Genomic DNA, 21,614 nt, shown 5'->3' with positions numbered 1-21,614 from the left:
ATAAGTTAGGTAGGAAAACTCCATAGCAGTGCAGGTCAACACATCTGCAGATGCCCCAGCCGTATCCTCCATCCCTCTAGCACTTTCCTGCGCTAAAAACTGACACTTAGGCTTCCTCCTGTCTGGCTGGTCATGGTCCTTGACCTCTGAAGCGTCAGAACAGAAGCCGCCTGCCACAGGGGGCCCCGAGTCTGGCGTATTTTACCAACCCTGCGCCTGATGCCGTTTCCACCCTGGCAACAAATGATTCCAGGACCGCCAACAAAGCGTCCATGGGTACCGCAGGTGCAGTGGAACCAGTTGCTATCATAGGGGTATATGGGGGAAGAAGCGCCAGCATCCAACGCCATGTTTGACCCACCCTCGCCTGTCACCTGGGACCTGAGGCAAGAGACAAAAAACGCCTACCCTCCTAGCTGCCACAGACTGAGGGGCCCCCCCACAGGACTCACCACCCTGACCCAGGCGTTGTGCTGTGCTACTGTCTGTTCTCCCTCCTGCCTTCCAATACATGGGGTGTTCTTTGTCAGTTTCGCACTGTTCCTGGTTTAAACAGCCGCCCAGCGCTAGAGATCTAACAGACAGCGTTCCTTGTGACCACAAGAACATGGCCGTGGCTACAGGAAAATGGCCACGGTTCCCGCAGCAAACGAAGGCAGCAAACGAAGGGATACACGAGCGGAACAACTGAAGTTAAAACAAAGGGATAAAAAAGCGGAACAAACGAACACACAGCACAATCCCCTGCCAGGACTCAGAGACCACCCGGAGGACCCCCAGGCCTATGTCCAGCCACACAGAGCCCCCTTATAATGGGGAGGAGGGAAGAGGCAGGGAGAGAAGAAAGGTAGATAGAGACCCCCTAATCGACCTCCCAGGGAGTGTCCAGCTGCTCCAACCTGCCTAAACAGGTAGAACCATACTTACCCCTCCTGCAGGGACTGCTGGATGCATTTTACAGACAGACCCATCACCAGAGCAGTACGGGGTGGCTGTTGGCCATGGCACACTGTGACTCAGACAGCAGTAGCCTGGTCATATGTGTGCCCCGGAACATATAGCTCACCAGCCACCCCAGTGCGGAGCTAAACTCTGCACACGCTCGATGGCCAGGCTGGGGGGGGGGGGGGGGGGGACTACCAGGATCTATATTATCCAGCCTGTCACCAAGCCCGGCTGTTGATTGTAGATCACAGGAAGCAAAAACAGAAAAAAAGAAAAAATTTCAAAGACCACTGGTCCCCACAGGGAGCCAGGTCCTTCTAGACTAGGCAGAAAAAAACTGAGCTGTGAGGAGTTATAGCCAGTAGGACCGCCCCCTGGGCAGTACTGTGCTTGTTTTTTTTTTATGTATTCTGCCTAGTCCTCTCCTAAAGGTGGCGATATAACCCTAAGGTCAAGATTAAAGTGCTGTGTCCATCAATGAACAAAATAGAAATAATGAATAACCATACAAAGTGCAATAAAACATACCTGAAAGAATATATATTATGCATAATAAGAAGATTTGAAAAAAAAAAAAAAAATATTTGACCGCTTTGCACTGTGTACATACAAATTTAGTAGCAAAATAAACCTTTTAATAAAAACAGATTTTGTTTAATAGTTGATGTAAAATTTTATTTTCAAAACATAACAAAGAGGCTTAACAATTTTACTGTACCATGAAAAACAGCATAAAAATAGACTTTATTACAATGTTCCCGTATTTAATGAGCTGTGCTAATCCATGTCTGAGTATTTCTTTTTTTTTTTTCATTTCTATTCATTAAAAAAAGGAATCATTTCCAACAAAGTAAAAAATGTATTTTGGCTACAATATAGAACTAAGAACATTATCCCCAAGCTTTAGCTCAGGAATTATTATTTAATTCTAACAAATATAAAAAAACTATATACAAACACTTAAGTGTAACCCTTCAACCTGACCAAATTATTTTTTGAAAGACTGAGCAATGAAATCCTCAAGGTCAATAGAAACTACAATGTATTTTTAATAAGCACACATTTTGAGTGTTTATTAGAACATTTAAGCTCCATTCACACTTGTGTGACTTGTCATGCAACTTTGGACATCAAAGCTGCACGACAAGGCATTCCCCATGTGTTCACCATTAATATATGCACGACTTAAAGTTACAGTAATGTCAAAGTAGTTCATGCACTACTTTGGGCCGACTTTCATGCAACTTGAGGGCCGTAGACTTCAATGTTAACCTCAGCAGTTGCATGAAAGCCATACTTGAATGTTATACAATGCAACTTGTCTGCAGCAGCTGGCAATTATAACTGGTCAAAGCCAAAGTCATTCCCAAGTTGCATCCATCCAAATTTGTGTCAAAATTGCACTCCAAAGTCGGCGCAACTTTGGAGTCGTACAAGTGTGAATGGAGCCTTAACTCAAGGAATCATTGTGACCTTCATATATTAGATGTTCGATTTTTATATTTCAGATACAGGGTTGCCAATGTTCCCTCTGCTGATTAAGTGTATGTGACAGAATGTGCTTAGCAATCCTTTAAGCAGTACTTTGTTTATTTAGCACAAGGTAATGTTTGCTTGATAGCCGATCCCCTCCACTGCTGATACCTACTTTGTCTGCACCCCCACCTCCACCGATTGCTCACCAATTCCCTGAAAAGCGCCCTGGGTGAGCTTTGGCTTGGAGTTTACACAGGGCCAGGCACTTTTCTTGTCCCATATTTCAATACTTGGCCTGGTGATGGACTGTTCAGCTGCTAGCGTTGCATTGTGGGAGGAAGAGTAGATAGCAACTAATTCCGACTACTCAGCATTTCTGGGTATTTCACGGGAGAAACAGCAGGTGGTGAGGTGGAAGAGGTGGGCAGGGAAGGCAAGGACCAGTTGTTTGCACTGAAGACACTAAACCCCATTATCTGTCATTCAACTGTCAATGTTAAAATCTCTACTGTTTACAGGGTCACTGGTGTTTGGCAGCTGGATGACAGGGACAGGACTCCGTGCCAGAAGGCATGGGCTTAAAGTGGAACTAAAGTCACAGATGGTCTGTCGTCTGTGAAGGATCCCTTTCTGGCATCTTCTTCCGGGCTTTTTTCAGGTGGCGGTCATCAGTCATCTTGACTGGCTGGTGTGGGACAAACTAACTACTGCTAACGTACAGAAATCAGTCATTCTGATACACAGGGACTGTACTGTAAACTAAGCTACGCATGCGCATCTCAATTTACAGTACTGTACATGCCACACAACACCGCAAGCAGATGGGTAGGTTTATTTTATTGTGGAAGAGATGCTGAATGTCTCTTCTGGGATAAATAGCCTGCCTGTTCATAAACATTGTAAATTCTGAATTTAGTTCCGCTTTAATATTAGCTCAAGGCTCTGTGTAGATAAGGTAATTGCACTTTAGCACTGAGGTTAACTTGTACACTTTTTGGGTCGGGTCTGGATTACTTAGGCAGGAAAAAAACTTTGTATATTTAATGATTAATAAAAGGTTTCTCCAAGAAGAAATATATTTATACAGTATACAATTCATTATAATAATATAATTTTTAAACATTAAGAAACATTGATAAGAGGCTTTTAAATAAACTGATAACATTCATGTATATACCTAAAAAGACTAAAGCATCCCTTTAAAATATGCAGTTTGTGCAAAATGTTGATGGTTGTCATGAAGGGAGGGGTTGGCACAACTACAGTAGGTTGACTAAAGGAGAAGTTTGAGGTTTGCAAAAAAAATACACATAATTAATCACCCCTATGCTGCAGCATCAGTCCCACGTCAGCTCTAAAGCCTAGAACACAAAGGCCGAAAAGCGAGCAGTTCAACAGAAATTGCCCGACATTTGGCCTGTGTGTACATCAGCCTGTCTGATAGAAGCTGCCTGAATAGCAGTCTTCTGTTGACTGGGCATGCTGGTAAACCAGCATCTGATCGGTGTGTTTTGGTGCAGGAGGGGTGGCTGTCCTCCTGTCAGAACACAATAGCACAACGGGGAGATCGATGTACTAGCATTGCATTATTAGTACAGCAAGCTCCTCTCCAGTGCCTCAGTTTTTTTTTTTTACCACAGGGTTGAACAAAGAAAAAAAAAGTGTGTACCAAGCTTTAGAGCAAGAACTAAGCAATCACATGATTGATGATCGCTCAGTTCTCCATCTCAGAGAGCAGTGATTGTTAATTACCACTCTTCTCCTGCAGCACTTATTGGAGCACCTCGCTGGGGAGGGGGCAGAAGTTGCCGGCTCCAACTCTGAGCCGCGCACTGAGAGGAGGAGCCAGCTGTCAAACAGCTGAGTGGATCCTAACAAAATTGCCAAGATCTTTCTTCAGCTGATTGTGGGCTATAGCCTGCTTTCAGCTGATTCTGGGTCACCAAAGAGCAAAAGTAAGTACACTCCTGTGACCCACCAGAGCAGTATGGTCAAAAAAGCTTTGGCCATACACCTTTTTTAAGGGTTCACTCAGGCACGCCTATGCCTTCCTATAGTTCTCATGGCCATTAAACCTCCAAGTATCTGTGTCTACAGTGCCCATGGCTTATAATAAAAGGTTGTACAAACATAGGGGGAAAAGGACAGGTGATAGAAAAATACTAATTGTAATGTTTATTTTGCTGCCCAGTCTTACAAAACTAAAATTTGTCAGAAAGGTACAATTGGGCTACAAATTTGACTTTGAAAAGAACAATTGGCCGCCAATGTTTTTGGATATAAAGTATCCCTGTATAAGAGATAAACCTTCACAACCTTTGAGGCTGGATTGCAGCACTCTGTCCTGCAATGTACTATAGACCACCGTGGCAGCATAAGGATAGAATGCTCTTGTCATATCTGGCTATAACAGTAAAACAAGCCCTGGATAACCTGCTTGAACACAGCGGGTCACTAGTCCTTCTCTTGTGTATTGGCAACACTTTGGTGGTTCGCTGTTCAGTGCAAATATTGCCTTGACTGTCCTGCATCACTGGCAACACTTTGACTTATTCTTCTTTGAAGATTGATACAAATTGCCGTCATTGCTATTTATCCCTGAAAATAGCAATAAAAGAAAATATTAAAGAATGTGTAAACCCAACATTTCATATTACTGATATGTGCCTGTTCTACCATGCAGTGATATAAAAAAAAGTATCCTGTTCTCTTTGTATTACTTCCTTTGTGGGAAGTCACTGTGGTGTTCTGGCCAGTCTCTATGCTTTTCCATTAAAAAAGCTGACCACACCAAGCAGGCAAACAACCAAGGCCAGTTTTCTATCTATGCTGGGAACTCAACCTGTTCTCCAATGATCAGACTTGTCCTGACACCCCCCCTCTGTACAGCCTTTCACTGCGAAGATCGGTGTGCTGCCGTTTCTCCTAACCTATGCAGCTGAGAACAGTTTTACAAGGTGAGGGTTTATAATCACTTTAAGGAATACCAAAACACAATTATAATTCATAATTATCTCGTTAGTTATTTTGCGCCTATGACAGGGTGGATGTTAAAGAGCAACAAACATTACCAGAGCAATTCATTTGTTTGTGATTCCTAATAAAGAAAGTTGACAAGAAGCCTCTGAATGTCTGAATATAGGTTCCGAACACACCACTGGGTTTTCCTTGGGTTTAACTTGATGTCTGATTTATTGTCTTCTTGCTGAAATCACTAAAATGTTTGGGCTTGAGTAACACTTTAAGGCTATATTCAGACTGCAGCATGGAGCAGCTCACAGCAGGGGGTCTGGTGCATCTCCATTCACCGTTACACTGCGGGGGGGGGGGGGGGGGGTTAAAAGCGAGGCAAAAGTGACCATAAGGCGGGCTTAGCAGCGCTTTAGCGCAGACGCCTGGGTGCTGGCAGTGGGAAAGGGCTCTTCATTTTATTTTATTTATTTTTTTAGCTCTGAGTGACCCATTGGAGTCTTGACCCACAAGGTGTACTTAAAAGTGGCCGGTGAGCTCAAAGTCAGTAAAATTCTCTCTTTGACAGTGGTCAGCGGGTCACATGTCTCCATTGGCATTTTCCCTATGTTTTTGTAATAGAGAAATCTCAAAAGGTTAGATTTTTCCATCAATCTCACTCCTGGTAATGAGGAGACAAGCTCCGTAGCAGGGACACAAACAGAAATAAAAACCTAGATTTCTACCCTCTACCTACTCTAGTCACACTTTAAATTATTTCTAATGTTTGTAACGTATTTTCAAGAAAAAAATCTTTAATAAAAATTAAGAATTTTTCATAATATTTCTTAAAGAAACAGACATACAGCAGCACCATGTGATCTACATAAACAGCAAAGTGAAATTCCATAATTTTCCTAGTATGTCCATCTACTACAACTACTTTGATCACCTCCTCTTTGTCTGTTAAAACCATGTAAAAGCATATTAAGAGGTACTTCTTTAGTACCCCCCAAAAAATAAAATAAAATAAAAAACTGCTGAAAAGTTATATAAAATAACACAATACAGCCTAAGATAATACAGTCTATGGGAGTAAACAGTTAGAACCAGTGTGAAGCTGTTGCCACCTGCTGGTGGTTGCTCCATGCTGCAGCACAAGTCAGCCCTTAACCACTTTCAGACCGGACCAATTTGCTGGTCAAAGACCAGACCACTTTTTGCAATTCGGCACTGCGTCGCTTTAACTGACAATTGCGCGGTCGTGCGACGTGGCTCCCAAACAAAATTGACGTCCTTTTTTTCCCACAAATAGAGCTTTCTTTTGGTGGTATTTGATCCCCCCTGCGGTTTTTATTTTTTGCGCTATAAACAAAAATAGAGCGACAATTTTGAAAAAAAACACATTAATTTTTTTCCTTTTTGTTATAATAAATATCCCCCAAAAATATATAAAACATTTTTTTTCCCTCAGTTTAGGATGATACGTATTCTTCTACATATTTTTGGTAAAAAAAAAAAAATCGCAATAAGCGATTATTGATTGGTTTGCGCAAAAGTTATAGCGTTTACAAAATGGGGATAGTTTTATAGCATTTTTATTAATAATTTTTTATTATTTTTTTTTTTACTAGTAATGGCGGCGATCAGCAATTTTTATTGTGACTGCGACATTGTGGGGGACCCATCGGACATTTTTGACACATTTTTGGGACCATTGTCATTTATACAGTAATCACTGCTATATAAATGCAGTGATTCCTTTGTAAATGACACTGGCAGTGAAGGGGTTAACCAGTGGGTGGCAGTGTAGGGGTTAAGTGTTCCTAGGGGTGTGTTACTAACTGTGGGGGGGTTGGGCTTTCATTTAGTGAACACTGATCTCTGCTCCAATCACATGGAGCAGAGATCAGCATCACTAGTTGCTAGGCAGAATGGAGAAATGCTGTTTACAACGGCATTTCTTCATTTGGCCGCTCCGTGAGACGATCGCGGGTATGCCCGCGGCGATCGAGTCCGCGGGTCCCGCGACCGGACTCACGGGAGTCCCGACCAGCGCGGGAGTGCGCCGGCGGCGGCGCGCTCCCGATGGCAGGGCGGCAAATTTAAAGGGACGTACATGTACGCCCATTTGCCTGCCTGTGCCATTCTGTCGACGTACATCGGCGTGCGCTGGTCGGCAAGTGGTTAAAGTGGTTGTTACCCCAAACCTGTAAATCACTGCCAGCCCCCTCTATTATAGCTAGGTATACCACACTGTTTAAGTGTTTTATTAAAATGAGGCATGTAAATACCTTTTTAAAGCTATCTTCAGGCCGGTCACGTGACTCATGGCCACTCTACACCTCAGATCCAGGGCTACTGCAGTAGCGGTTGAGATCTCCCTCTGAAGTCAGCCAGGGAGGTCACGTGGCCGCTCAGCCCCTTCTGTGTAGCACTGGATCAGAGGTGTAGAGCGACCACGAGTCATGTGACAGGCCTGAAGTTGGCTCTAAAAAGGTATTTACATGCCTCGTTTTAATAAAACACTTATACAGTGTGGTATGCCTAGCTATAATAGAGGGCTCGCAGTGGCCAGTTCTAATATTTTATTTCTACTAATGGCAGCAGAGACAGACACAGACACAGAGCTGGCAGGTAGGGAGGAGGGGGAGAGATGATAGCACAGAGGAGAGCTGTGGATGACGGAGGGACGTAAACTGACCACGATAGTCAGGGCTAGGTAGCCATGATTATCGTGGTCAGTATAGAGAGGAGCACACAGGAAGTGGCAGGATCAGCCAGGTTTTTTACAGTTTAGAGAGGGGTAGATTAGACAGCACTGTGGTGTTTAATCTGCTTTAAGGGAACAGGATGTCTCTTTTTTTTACTTTATTTTATTTGAGGGTTACAAACACTTTAAACCAGAGGAATGGTGGTAGCTAAAAGCATCACACAAACCCACATAGAGTATCTGCCAAAAGTGAGAACACCCCTCACATTTTTGTAAATATTTTATTATACCTTTTCAAGTAACAATGAAATGACACTTTGCTACAATGTAAAGTAGTGAGTGTACAGCTTGTATAACAGTGTAAATATACTTTCCCCTCAAAATAACTCAACACACAGCCAACAATGTCTAAACTGCTGGCAACAAAAGTGAGTACACCCCTAAGTGAAAATGTCCAAATTGGGCCCAATTAGCCATTTTCCCTCCCCAGTGTCATGTGACTCGTTAGTGTTACAAGGTCTCAGATGTGAATGGGGAGCAGGTGTGTTAAGTTTGGTGTTATCGCTCTCACTCTCTCATACTGGTCACTGGAAGTTCAACATGACACCTCATGGCAAAGAACTCCCTAAGAATCTGAAAAACAATTGTTGCTCTACATAAAGATGGCCTAGGCTATAAGATTGCCAAGACCCTGAAACAGAGCTGCAGTACAATGGCCAAGACCATACAGTGGTTTAACAGGTTCCACTCAGAACAGGCCTCGCCATGATCGACCAAAGAAGTTGAGTGCACATGCTCAGCGACACATCCAGAGGTTGTATTTGGGAAAATAGATGTATGAGTGCTGCCAGCATTGCTGCAGAGGTTGAAGGGGTGGGGGGGGTCAGCCTGTCAGTGCTCAGACCGTACTCTGCACACTGCATCAAATTGGTCTGCTTGGCTGTCATCCCAGAAGGAAGCTTCTTTTAAAGATGAAGCACAAGAAAGCCCGCAATCAGTTTGCTGAAGACAAGCAGACTAATGACATGGATTACTGGAACCATGTCCTGTGGTCTGATGAGACCAAGATAAACTTATTTGGTTCAGATGGTGTTGCGTGTGGTGGCAACCAGGTGAGCAGTACAAAGACAAGTGTGTCTTGCCTACAGTCAAGCATGATGGGGGGAGTGTCATGGTCTGGGGCTGCATGAGTGCTGCCGTCACTAGGGAGCTACAGTTCATTGAGGGAACCATGAATGCCAACATGTACTGTGACATACTGAAGCGGAGCAAGATCCCCTCCCTTCGGAGACTGGGCCGCAGGGCAGTATTCCAACATGATAACGACCCCAAACACACCTCCAAGATGACCACTGCCTTGCTAAAGAAGTGGAGTGCATGTCTCCAGACCTAAACCCTATTAAGCATCTTCAAACGGAAGGTGGAGGAGCGCAAGGTCACTAACATCCACCAGCTTCGTGATGACGTCATGGAGGAGTGGAAGAGGACTCCAGTGGCAACCTGTGAAGCTCTGGTGAACTCCATGCCCAAGAGGGTTAAGGCAGTGCTGGAAAATAATGGTGGCCACACAAAATATTGACACTTTGGGCCCAATTTGGACATTTTCAATTAGAGGTGCATTCACTTTTGTTGCCAGAGGTTTACACATTAATAACTGGGTGTTGAGCTATTTTGGGGGGACAGTATATTTACACTGTTATATAAGCTATACACTCACTACTTTACATTGTAGCAAAGTGTCATTTCTTCAGTGATGCCACATGAAAAGATATAATAAAATATTAGCAAAAACGTGAGGGGTGTACTCACTTTTGTGAGATACTGTATGTGTTCAGCAAACCACTCTGGTTTATGGGTTTATACTTACTTACTACTTCACCAATCTTTCTGGCATTCGTTTTTTCCAGCTCAGCCAGGACACTGCACTCAAATGTCAAAGATGCCACTCGGAAAAAGAACTCCTTCACATTTTCTCCTAAGAGTTCAAAAAGAAAGAGGTCAATTAAAAAGAAAAAAACTTCACCAGTGACAATCCTGACACTCCACATTCCTGAGCCCACTGTTTCCTGCATCCAAAAGTGTAAAAATATAATTCTGATAAGAAAATGTGGCATAAAATGTAATGACCTGAAATACTACATTTTTTGTGCCTTGTACAACGTATATAGGTACCCAACATTCTAACTTGATTGCTATGCAACCCCTAGTAATATGCCATTAGTGCCTAACTAATCTAGACAAGTACAACTAACACTGACCAGGAGAAGCCACTACACATTAACTATAACCCACCTCAATAAAAAGGGCTAGACCACCTTGCTTATATTCCTCCGCCATATTCTTGTTCCAACATCCAAACTATTCTGTCCCACAGACTTCCATGGGCTGGCAGAAGGGCAGGAGCTGATGTGTTTACCAGCTCCATAAAAGTCTATTGGGTCAGCCTGTGCAAGCATGGAAGTTTGGATCCAGAAGCTTTAAAGATGAACTTCAAGCAAATATAAAAAAAGAGAAAGCAGTGCAAGTCCCTAATTTCACTTTGTATCAGCTTCCTAAATTCCCTTGTACAGCAGGGACAAGGAGAGGGAGAAGCACATCCTGTACCAACAAGGGACATACTAATAGGAGAGCAGAGTTACATAGAGAAGAGCTTATCAATCTGCTGCTTCTACTTCACTGTCCAATCACAGGCTGGGGACAAGGATAAGGACAAGACCTGCTTTTATAGATTAACAACAGTGTAGAAAAGTCGTGTCTCTTTTTCTGCAGACAATTCTGTTTGATGAGTTTATGCAAGTCTCAGAAATTGACAGACATAAATATTCTTTGACAGGTAAAATAACTCTTATTCAAAAAACGATCTATGTATTCATCTTTTTTGCCTGAAGTTCAGCTTTAAAATCAATGTGGATTAACAATATTCTGTCCAGAGCAAGCTTTATGTAAATGTAATTTTCTCTTGTAATCCAGTACTAGTCCTCCATTAGTGGAGTAGCTTCACACACCTTGGCTCTGAAGCAAGGTGTGAGCTATCAGTCCTAAATTGCAACCATGCTTAGCATCCCCATACCATCCCCCTTATAACACTTCCCATACCCATTCCTAAACCCCCGATTTATGTAACCCTCCTCAAGCACCCAACATCCTCAACTCCAATAACCCATCTACTTTGCACAAATGTTCCTACTTTACTCCTGACTCAACTACCTGCTCCTGTGCTTTGTTGGTCAGTCACTACATGGAAGATGTACATAATGCTTTCCTTGGAATAAAGATGCATTTATGCTAGTTGCACTTTCTTAAAATTATGGAGATGGCATTTGGATATGGCTAGGTAAAGTCTAGAAGAAGGGGCCCAACACAACTTCCGTTCATGGGCAGCATAGTGGCTTAGTGGTTATCACACCTGCCTTGTAGGATTACAGTCATCGGTTTGAATCCTATGCACCTCACTACTTGCATGGAGTTTGCCTGTTCCCCCTGTGCTTGTGTGGGTTTCATCCAGTTACTACGGTTTTTTCCCACACTCCGAAGACAAACTGGTAGGTTAATTGCCTCCTGTTTAATTTGGCCCTATTATGTGTATGCATGCATGAAGGGTAGGAACTCTTAAGTCTCGTACACACCATCGGATTGTTGGCCAACAAAACCGTGGCTTTTGTCCGACGGGGCGTTGTCTCAAACTTGTCTTGCATACACACAGCACACAATTGTTGGCCAACAATCACTAACGTACTGACTTACTACATGTTTTTTTCAGCTCTTTAGCGCCACGCTTTGGGTTACTTCTGCTCATTTCGTGTTAGTAGAAGTTTGGTGAGTGTTAATTTGCATTTTTCAGTTCGTTTCTGAAAGGCAGTTCGTCAACCAGCCATGTTGCAGAATCAGAGAAGATAACGTGTTATTTATTATTGGCTGTATTGGCCCTAAGTTATTGCTTTGACATTATTTTTTTGGTTGAATAATGATTTGATTTGGTATATTTTTTATATTTTTGGATGCACAGAATGCACTTTTTGGTTAAGTTCTATTGGCAGATAGCATGTCTAATTTTATTTGTTTTCTTTTTTTAATGCACAATAAAAAAAATTGTCAAGAATAATACTTGGTTATGTGTTTTACTTCAAATAACAGTTTGTATTTTTTTAAATGTAACTGCCTACTCCCAATGTAAAATTTACAAGGGGCACCAACATAGTTGTATCTTTGATCTTAAAAACTATGGGATAATGGTGTTGAGGTAACTTGCCCAAAACAAAAAAAAAAAATTATAATAATAATATTATTCTTGGTATGACTAGAAAAAAAAAAAGCCTTTGAAATTTTTTTTGCAATAACCCCATCAGACTCACCAGCAAAGCAGCTTCATTATTATGCAATTAAAGAAGAAGAGAATTGTGCGCTGCATTTTGAGAATTCATAATTTTCCACGTCACAAATGTTAATTCTCCACTACGAACGCTAGTTTGAATCCAGGCTAACTTGTAAGTTCCTTGAGGGCAGGGACTGAATGTAGGATCCATTTCAGATACACTACTTATTCTGTTTGTAGTAAGCAATGTATGTAACCATTATGCACTGTAGGCAAGTCTCTGTACAGAAAGAAAATGCACATCTCCCTCTGTTTAATAACTAAAGGGTAAATGGCACAATCAAGTTGTGACAAAACGCAAGCACAGCTGATACAAGGTATAGAGATATTTGGCTTAGTGATGTACTGTACCTGTTAACGAGGACACAGACCAATATTCTGCATTCATCTCTTTGGCCACTTTTATTGCATCCTGTTCCATGAGAGTATACTGAGAGGGTGACTGCACAGAAAACACAAGAAGTGTTATTTCCAGATTCTACTTTAGGACCCCATCGCCCAAATAAAAAAACTTATTTCCATAGGACTAGAACGTTTGCTTCTTTTATGTATTATTTTTAATAAAACAGGAACCATAGTGAATCAAATTCATACAAATGACATAAACAAGAAGCATTCTACCAAACGCATTTTACTACTAAGGCAGGCCATACATGGTGCAAATTTCTTTCCTGCAGCCTGTGGTTGCTCGATTCCCCCCAGAGTATTGACAGGGGAATCCTTCCCGCCTAGTGATTGGATTCTCCTGGTGGAGAAGACCGCATTTATTGCTAGTGGCTATACGAGCCGCTAACATCAATCACATATAAGATCCGGCAGGCTGATTGTACCCAAGTTGTGCGATCAACTTGGTAAATTCCGGTTTTGCTCTGTTTTTGTATGTTAAAATATAAAAAAAAAAAAAACTTAAATAAACACCTTTTAAAAAAGAAAAAACTTGGTACATTCAGTCTGCCCATACATGGTTCGGCAGATTTTGAACTGCCTATGGCTTGCTTAAGGTGACTTTTTCTAAAGCTCTTGAAAAAGTAATATAGAGCCACTTTTTATAATCTATTAGTGCGAGTTACCTATTTTATGTATTATCTTTAACCACTTGGGTACCGCGCTATTGCCGAATGACGGCATTAGCGCGGACCTAGATTGCCGGGACTACGTCTATTGACGTCGTCCCGGTTACGAGCGGCCTGCGTGCCCCCTGAGGGGCGCGCGCGGCGCGCTCTGATCGGCGAGTCCGTGAGACTCGCCTGATCACCGATCCGTGTAAGGGGTCGATCCCGACCCCTTATCACGTGATCAGCTGTCAGCCAATGACAGCTGATCATGTGATAAAACGGAGCCGGTAATCGGCTAGTATTCCTCCTCGCGCTGACAGCGCGAGGAGAAAAAAAAAAAGCCGATCGCCGGCGGCCGTGTTCGGGACATCAGTCCCGATCACGGCCAGCAATTCCAGCGGACACCTGCCCCCTGCCAGTGCCCACCTGCCACCCGCAGTGCCATCCTGAAATAAAGTAAGTGCCCCCCTGTCAGTGCCACCCAGCAGTGCCCATAGTGCCCACAGTGCCACCCAGCAGTGCCCACAGTGCCACCCAGCAGTGCCCACAGTGCCACCCACAGTGCCACCCAGCAGTGCCACCCAGCAGTGCCACCCAGCAGTGCCACCCAAAATCTGCCTCAAAGGTGCTGCACCCCAGTGCCGCCCATCAGTGCCCAGCAGTGCCGCCCATCAGTGCCCAGCAGTGCCACCTATCAGAGCCACCTATCAGTGCCACCTATCAGTGCCCATCAGTCCCATCTATCTGTGGTACCTATCAGTGCCCATCCGTGCCACCCATCCGTGCCACTTATCCGTGCCACCCATCCGTGCCATCTTATCTGTGCCCATCTTTGCCCATCAGTGCCGCCTTATCTGTGCCCATCGGTGCCGCCTTATCTGTGCCTATCAGTGCCCACCAGTGCAGCCTATCAGTGCCCACCAATGCAGCCCATCAGTGCCCACCAATGCAGCCCATCAGTGCCCACCAATGCAGCCCATCAGTGCCCACCAATGCAGCCCATCAGTGCCCACCAATGCAGCCCATCAGTGCCCACCAATGCAGCCCATCAGTGCCCACCAATGCAGCCCATCAGTGCCCACCAATGCAGCCCATCAGTGCCCACCAATGCAGCCCATCAGTGCCCACCAATGCAGCCTATCAGTGCCGCCTAATCAGCGCACTTCAATGAAGGAGAAAAATGACCCGTTTGCAAAATTTTATAACAAACTATTAAAACATGATTTTTTTTTTTTTTTTTTTGCATCTTTTTTTGTTTGTTTAGCAAAAAATAAAACTCCGAGCTGTAACTAAATACCACCAAAAGAAAGCTCTATTTGTGGGAAAAAAAATGATAAAAATTTCATTTGGGTACAGTGTTGTATGACCGCGTAATTGTCACTCAAAGTGCATCAGCGCTGAAAGCTGAAAATTGGTCTGGGACTGAGGGGGGTTTAAGTGCCCAGTAAGCAAGTGGTTAAACAATCGCATTTCATCACTAAGGTGACTTTTTCTAGAGCTCTTGAAAAAGTCACCTTAGTGATGAAACCCATCCAGTGGGGACCATACTTTTCTCTTGCACAGCCTGCAGACTATAAAAGGTATACTAAATGAGTGCAGATGAGTTAATTGTTTTAGAGAGACTTGGGGGACCCAGTCAGTTGAAGTAGCATGAGACTGCATCATACTGGTGACAACAGGTCAGAAAAATGCTGGTACACCAAGTGTGTAATTATATATATATATATATATATATATATATATATTTTTTTTTTTATTTTTTTTTTATTTTTTAAGGTGTCGTTTTATTATACACAAACAACAATGTACAAGAAAATGCAAGCAAATTTAGTGGAGCAAACAGTTCTCAATTACTGGTGTGCAAAATCTACAACACATCCACTCGACATACATGGATTAATATAAAAAGGAACAATTATACATCTGTAGCTCAATCAAATAGCAATAAGTCAATTGATCAAGACATTGACACACTGAAACATAATTAGTTGTAACAAAATAAGGAAGAATTTAGCATGGATCTACATCCCTAGTCAATAAATTAGGTAGGATAGTGCGATCTGAACGCATCCATAAATCCCATATTTTATGGAACTTACGAGGGCATCCCCTGGCCTCATATGTCAGTTTGTATAGTGGAAGTGCCTGATTAATGATAGTAAGCCAGAAAGTTATGACGAGCGGGGTCGGTGACTTTCATTGCATTGTTATGGATTTCTTTGCACACTAACTATATTATTTGTGCACATGGATAGGAGCTATCAGACCACCTTTGAGGATCTTTTAGTAATATCTGTTAATGAGAGTTATCCATTTTATTTTAACTTACAGTGGATTCAGACTATTTGTACTATAGATAGCAGAAGGCCAACTTCTGTTCCTATTAATTTCCCATCCACAACACCTGTACTAATTCCTTATGAAATTATTTTTTATTAATGCCGGGTTTACACTATTGTGAATTGGATGCGGGATCTCCACATCCAATTCACAATAGCAGGAGAATGTGACCGGCTCTCTATGGAGCCAGTTCACATATCTCTGATGCAGCTTAGGTGCGAATTCAATCTAAAATTCGGGCTGAATTTGGACCTTAAACAGTGAACCAGGATGCACAGGACCCCTGCTGTGAGCCGCATCGGCATCCAGTGTGAACCGAGCCTAATGGGGCTTTGTGGCCCATTTGTGTACTTTTCATATATACTGCAAAGTTTAATTTTGGTGGCTTTTTTTTGTCCAGAACTCTATACCCTTTGTTGTATTTAATATCTAAATAGGATCTGAAAATCATACACAAACACATGTAATACTAAAGCTTATTATACACATTACAATCTGACCATGCAATCTTTGTACAATCAACTTTAGATTTACCAAAGCTACGAAGATTGTATGATAAAATTGTAACATGTGTGGTGAGCTTTTGCAAAGCCTCAATAGAAAATATATTATCTGTTACACAAGCCCAGCAAAGGTTTTGTCATTGCTTTACACATCCAGGGGATGGTGCAGTTATCTATTGCCATGTTATTTGCATGGATAGAAATCTGCAGCTATCTTGCTTCTCTCTCTGGGACCCGATCTGATGGACTTAACAGCCTCGAGCGGCCGACATCGCGGGCACCCTGGACAGATAAGTGTGCTTATTAAAAGTCAGCAGCTGCAGTGTCTGTAGCTGCTGACGTTTTAAAAAAAAAACAATTCAGCTGGAACACTGCTTAATTGTACAAACTCGATACAATCACCTATAGATTTAACAAAAACTGTTCTTAATGTGAGAGTCTACCTAAACACTCCATTTAATCTCCATCTTATCTTGTAGGACCTTCTACTAAATACTTGTTGGTAGATATGAAGGAGTTTGAACAGTCAGATTGTAATGTGTGTGGCCAGCTTTAGACTTGTATAAAATCAAGAGCATTTGTAAGATTTTATTCCTTAATCAATCACGGTTTAATTAGGGAACATCACTATACTTACAGTAAGATCTTTCTTTGAACCAACCAGGAAAATCAGAGCAGAGGACGGATCGTTTTCTTTCAATGCATCCTGCAGCCATTGCCTATTAAATACAGCTTAAATTACTCACTATCCTATAGAAACCATTGTACTATACTGTACTATACTATACATGTATTACAAAATGGACTTACTTTGTGTGTTCTAGAGATGAAATATCTGACAGATCAAAGGCTATGATAATTGCTGAAAGATAATAAATCAAAGATTAAAATTCAGTGTTTTAATCCACAAAGACCTCCCTCTCATCATCTACATTACAAGGGGCATTGCTTTGTAGTCCACAATAAATATCGGGGAAGGCTGATAACATTGTCTGAGATTTCAGGTAAGTGCACATGAAGTTAAAAGGACAAGGTATTTTTCAGTACTTACAGAAAATTTACTTAAAGTGATAATAAAGTCTTGGTTTTTTTTTCATAACAAACATGTTATACTTAGGCCGCGTACACACGCGCGGACTGTTCGCCCAACCTTGTCCGCTGAACAGTGTTTGGGCGGACAGTCCGCTCGTGTGTGGGGCTTCAGCGGACAGTTTCAGCGGACAGTTGGCCGAACAAGGTCTTACGGAAATTCCGAAAAACTGTCCGCTGAAACAAGGTTTCAGCGGACTGTTCGCTCGTGTGTAGGCTTGTTCGGCCAACTAAGTCTCGCGCATGCTCAGAAAGGATTTCCACGTCGGAAGGTTGTATTGCAGTGTATAGGACGTCGTATTTTTCGTCCCGTCGTACGTGCCGTTCACGTCATCGCGCACGGTTTCAGCAAACTGTTCGTCCGTCGTGTGTGGCCATGTCCGTCCATGCTAAGTTTGAGCGGACTGTTCGCTCAAACTGTTGGACGGACAAAGTTGGGCCAACAGTCCGCGCGTGTGTACGCGGCCTTACCTGTTCTGTGTAGTAGTTTTGCACAGAGCAGCCCTGGCCTCCCTGGCCCCTCCTGCCAAGTGCCCCCAGAGCAAGCAGCTTACTATAGGGGCATTCGAGCCACTGCTCTGTGTGTCCATTCAAACACAGAGCAATGGCTCACCCCCTCCTCCATCTCCTCATTAGCTTACTGACTTTGATTGACAGAAGCGGGAGCAAATCAGAGGGAGAGTCCTGGGCAGCTGAGGCATTTGTGCACATCGCTGGATCGAGGTGGAGCTCAGGTAAGAATTAGGAGGGCTGAGGGGGGCTGCTGCACACTAAAGGTTTTTTTTTTTTAACTTAATGCATAGAATGCATTAAAATAAAAACCGTCTGCCTTTAGAACCACTTTAAGCAGCCCGTAGATGACTCGATTTGGTGGATAAAAAAAGAAAATTGCCCAATTCCCAATTCTCAATTCCCCTATCAACAATGCCTCCTGCAGCATTGTTGTGTTCTGCCGGTGTTCTATCGGGAAATGCCCTCCGCCGAAAAATGCCTCCGGTGGGTCTGCACACCCTTCATGGCATTGCAGAACACAATGATCACATCTAGCAGCTAATGTAAAAAAATCAAACAGGCTGGTTGCACCCAAGTCAATCAATTGATCAACTAGGGTACAATCAGCCTGACCATACATGGATCAAATCTCAGCCGGTCCCCGCTGAAGCAGCTAAATTTCAATCCATGTATGGCCAGCTTTAGCAGCTGCAGCCACCACCTCTAAGGACCTCTACCTCTCCACCTTTAGCTACAATATATTATATAATAAAGGCTCCTGGCTCTAATGATCAAGAAAGATTTTTTTTCCCTGTTAAAGTGGAACTATACTCACCTTCAGTCCAGCGGTGCGAAGCCCCGGAGCTCCACACCAGCCGGTGACATCTTTGGGCAGCCAGCTTCCGGGTATTGATCACTGGCCAATTTCACTGGTGGGAGTTCAGTGGGCTCAGCATTGCCAAATGTGTACAATTAGCTGTGCTTGTGTAGTTCACTGTAAAGGCAAAGACAGGTAGGTACTGTATGTAGTGTTAATGCAGAACAGACATACTATGTTTCTTCTGCATTAAAAAACTGCCTGTTTGCTCATTTGTAATTTTTGTATTAAAGGGTAAATAAACCCAGCATTTCATATTCCTGATATGTCCCTGCTGTACCAAGTACTCGTATGAAAAATTATCCGGTTTGTATTGCTTCCTTTGTGTGAAATCCTGGTCCTTCCGCTATCCTATTAAAAATGTACTACACTAAGAATGGGAGCACACAGTGGGCCAGTTCTCTGGCTATGCTGGGAATTTAGTGTGACGAGGCTTCTGCTTTCTGCCCCCCCCCCCCCCCCCAGCCATTCACTGGGAAGTTCAGTGTGCTGTTTTTGTTTCTCCTCCCCCAGCTCTAATGCAGCTGAAAGCAGAGGATATGTGATCACTTTTTAAAAGAAGGGAAAACAAAGTGTATATAGTCTTAAATTCTATACACAAATGTTTTACCTTTCATTATATTTTAAACTTAATGGGTTGTTTTACAAGGTGAGGTTTTACAATCACTTTAAATTAGTTGTAAACCCTTACAGACCACTTTGATCTACAGGTAAGCCTAGATTAAGGCCTACATGGTTTAGGAGATATTTGCAAAAAAGACAGGCACCGCTGTCTACGGCGCATGCGCCATAGACAGAGGCGCGCAGGCGCACTGAGCATGCCGCTGCTAACGGCGACATGCCGTTAGTGGTGGCTCCCTTGCACGGAAGTGACGTCATCGCTGCTCCGGCCACTCACAGCGCCTAAGCAGCGATACCCCGAAGGTGAACACTTCCTGCTACAGGGGACAGCGGTGACATTGCTGGCTCCTGTGACAGGTAAGTGACATAGTAGCCCATTATGCTTTACCTTTGCAGGGAGACAAAGAGGAAGTAAACCCCATAAGGGTTTACTTCCTCTTTAAAATTCCACTTTAAAGCAAATTGAACTATATTTTATGATGTTTGCCTTTGAATCAAGTAAGGTTTTGCCCTCTGCAAAGTGATCCACCACAGATTGCTTTTTTTAGAAGATGGAAAGCACTACCGCCTCTCTCAAAGAGACCGAAGTTAAATCTTTTTATATTTGCATGAAGTACAAACAAAAAACACACCAACGCACAGTTGACAATACTAACAAACACCCCCATTAAACAGGTTTCTAATGCATACCTTGAGCACCTCTGTAGTATGTGGAGGCAATGCACTTAAACCTCTCTTGCCCTGCCGTGTCCCATCTATTAGGAAAAAAAAAATATTTAAAAAAATGAGAAAGCACCATGAAAATAAAGGGACTCCCCATGTGTGCCATTTTCCACACAATACAGCTCACTGTCATTAATTATGACAACTACAGTACAAATATGTACAAGAAAATAAAATACATAAAATGTACAATACAAATAAAGGGACTTCCCATATGTGTCCTTTTCTATACAATAGAGATTACAGACATTAATTATGACAAATATAGTACAATATGGACAAGTCTCCCCCTCTTTTCCAACCACTCATTTTATTGCTTCAGGTAAAAGCTGAACTTTTCAAAAATGAAATCAACCAGTGAGCATTATAATGTCTGAATAATTGGACATTTAATAAGGCCTAATCTGGCAATAGTTACTCCATGTAACGTGCAGGATAAGTAAAGCAATATCTAAATGGTAGCTAAATAAAATGTGGTCATTTTAGATTTTAGGGTTTAATAGTAATTGGTAACGAAGGGGCTAATTCATATATGTTTTCACACAAGATTCAAGTAACTTTCACACAAGATTCACGCATTTGCGAGAGGAAGGTTAATGTGGAACTAATCCCTTCTCATTTAAAACCAAGGAAGCTGCCATCTTAGCCTCGGTTTGATCTGCAGTTGCCACGGTGCTGCACACGTGATCAGTTATAACATCAGCCATTTAATGGCTTGATAGTTCAGATGATAGAACAAGCAAACAGTTATTATTCACAACATGCCTTGAATGTAACTGTTTTGGGAAACTGTAATTAAACTGTAACTAATGGGTTTAGTTCTGCTTTAAAGGATACATGTTACATATTACACTAGTATTTAGGGTGTAACATGTAACATGTTACTGTTCAGCAGTTGAACTTTCCCCCCGATCCTACCCTCCCTGCCCATGACAGCGGGCGGGGGTTGCTCTCTGTACACCCACACACAGCTGCATAATACATTCACAGCAATCTACGAATGAATGAGTGAACTACAAGGCCTGTCATCCACCGCAGCAGACAGCTTGTAATCCTCAATGAACTAAGAGGGTGTTGATGAGCGCCCTCTTTAGGCTGGATTCACACCTATGCATTTTTAGTGCTTTTTGCATTTTGCACTACAAAATGTGTTCCGTAGGAAACCATGTTAAATGGACTGTAGTGCAAATCTGCAAAATGCAAAAAGCACTAAAAATGCATAGGTGTGAATCCAGCCTTAGTTCATTGACTCTTCCTGCACTTCAGTAACTGTCTGCCTGTATGGCAGGTGTCTGCAGGAGCCTAACATTGCACCAATTATCCACTGATCAGGGATGCAATGCCTTGCAGGATGCAATGTAAAAAAAAAAAAAAAAATACACATTTTTTACCTGCAAACTCATGTGCATTTATTGCTTTCAACTTGGGTGCATTCAGTCTGCCCATTTATGGTTTGAAT

The 21,614-nt window shown here is 42.6% G+C and overlaps 1 protein-coding gene across 3 annotated transcripts in view; it reads right to left on the bottom strand.

The window, feature by feature from the left end:
* Positions 1-1,736: 1,736 nt before the first annotated feature.
* RAB34 (RAB34, member RAS oncogene family) overlaps positions 1,737-21,614 on the bottom strand; it is a 61,300-nt gene continuing 41,422 nt past the window's right edge. For all 3 annotated transcript variants that reach the window (XM_077480408.1, XM_077480410.1, XM_077480409.1), the window contains exons 6-11: positions 20,123-20,187; positions 17,164-17,215; positions 16,991-17,072; positions 12,807-12,897; positions 9,951-10,058; positions 1,737-5,019 (exon numbers count right to left, since the gene is read on the bottom strand). In XM_077480408.1, coding sequence (XP_077336534.1) covers positions 4,952-5,019; positions 9,951-10,058; positions 12,807-12,897; positions 16,991-17,072; positions 17,164-17,215; positions 20,123-20,187 — 466 coding nt within the window. In that variant the 3' untranslated portion in view covers positions 1,737-4,951. The remainder of the gene's footprint in view (positions 5,020-9,950; positions 10,059-12,806; positions 12,898-16,990; positions 17,073-17,163; positions 17,216-20,122; positions 20,188-21,614) is intronic.

This window comes from Lithobates pipiens, unplaced genomic scaffold (genome assembly GCF_037356315.1).
Source record: "Lithobates pipiens isolate NorthernLeopardFrog02 unplaced genomic scaffold, aLitPip1_a1.2 Scaffold_16, whole genome shotgun sequence".
NCBI lineage: Eukaryota > Metazoa > Chordata > Amphibia > Anura > Ranidae > Lithobates > Lithobates pipiens.
The sequence above is the reverse complement of the archived record's forward strand: the minus strand, read 5'-3'. Positions and strand labels throughout refer to the sequence as shown.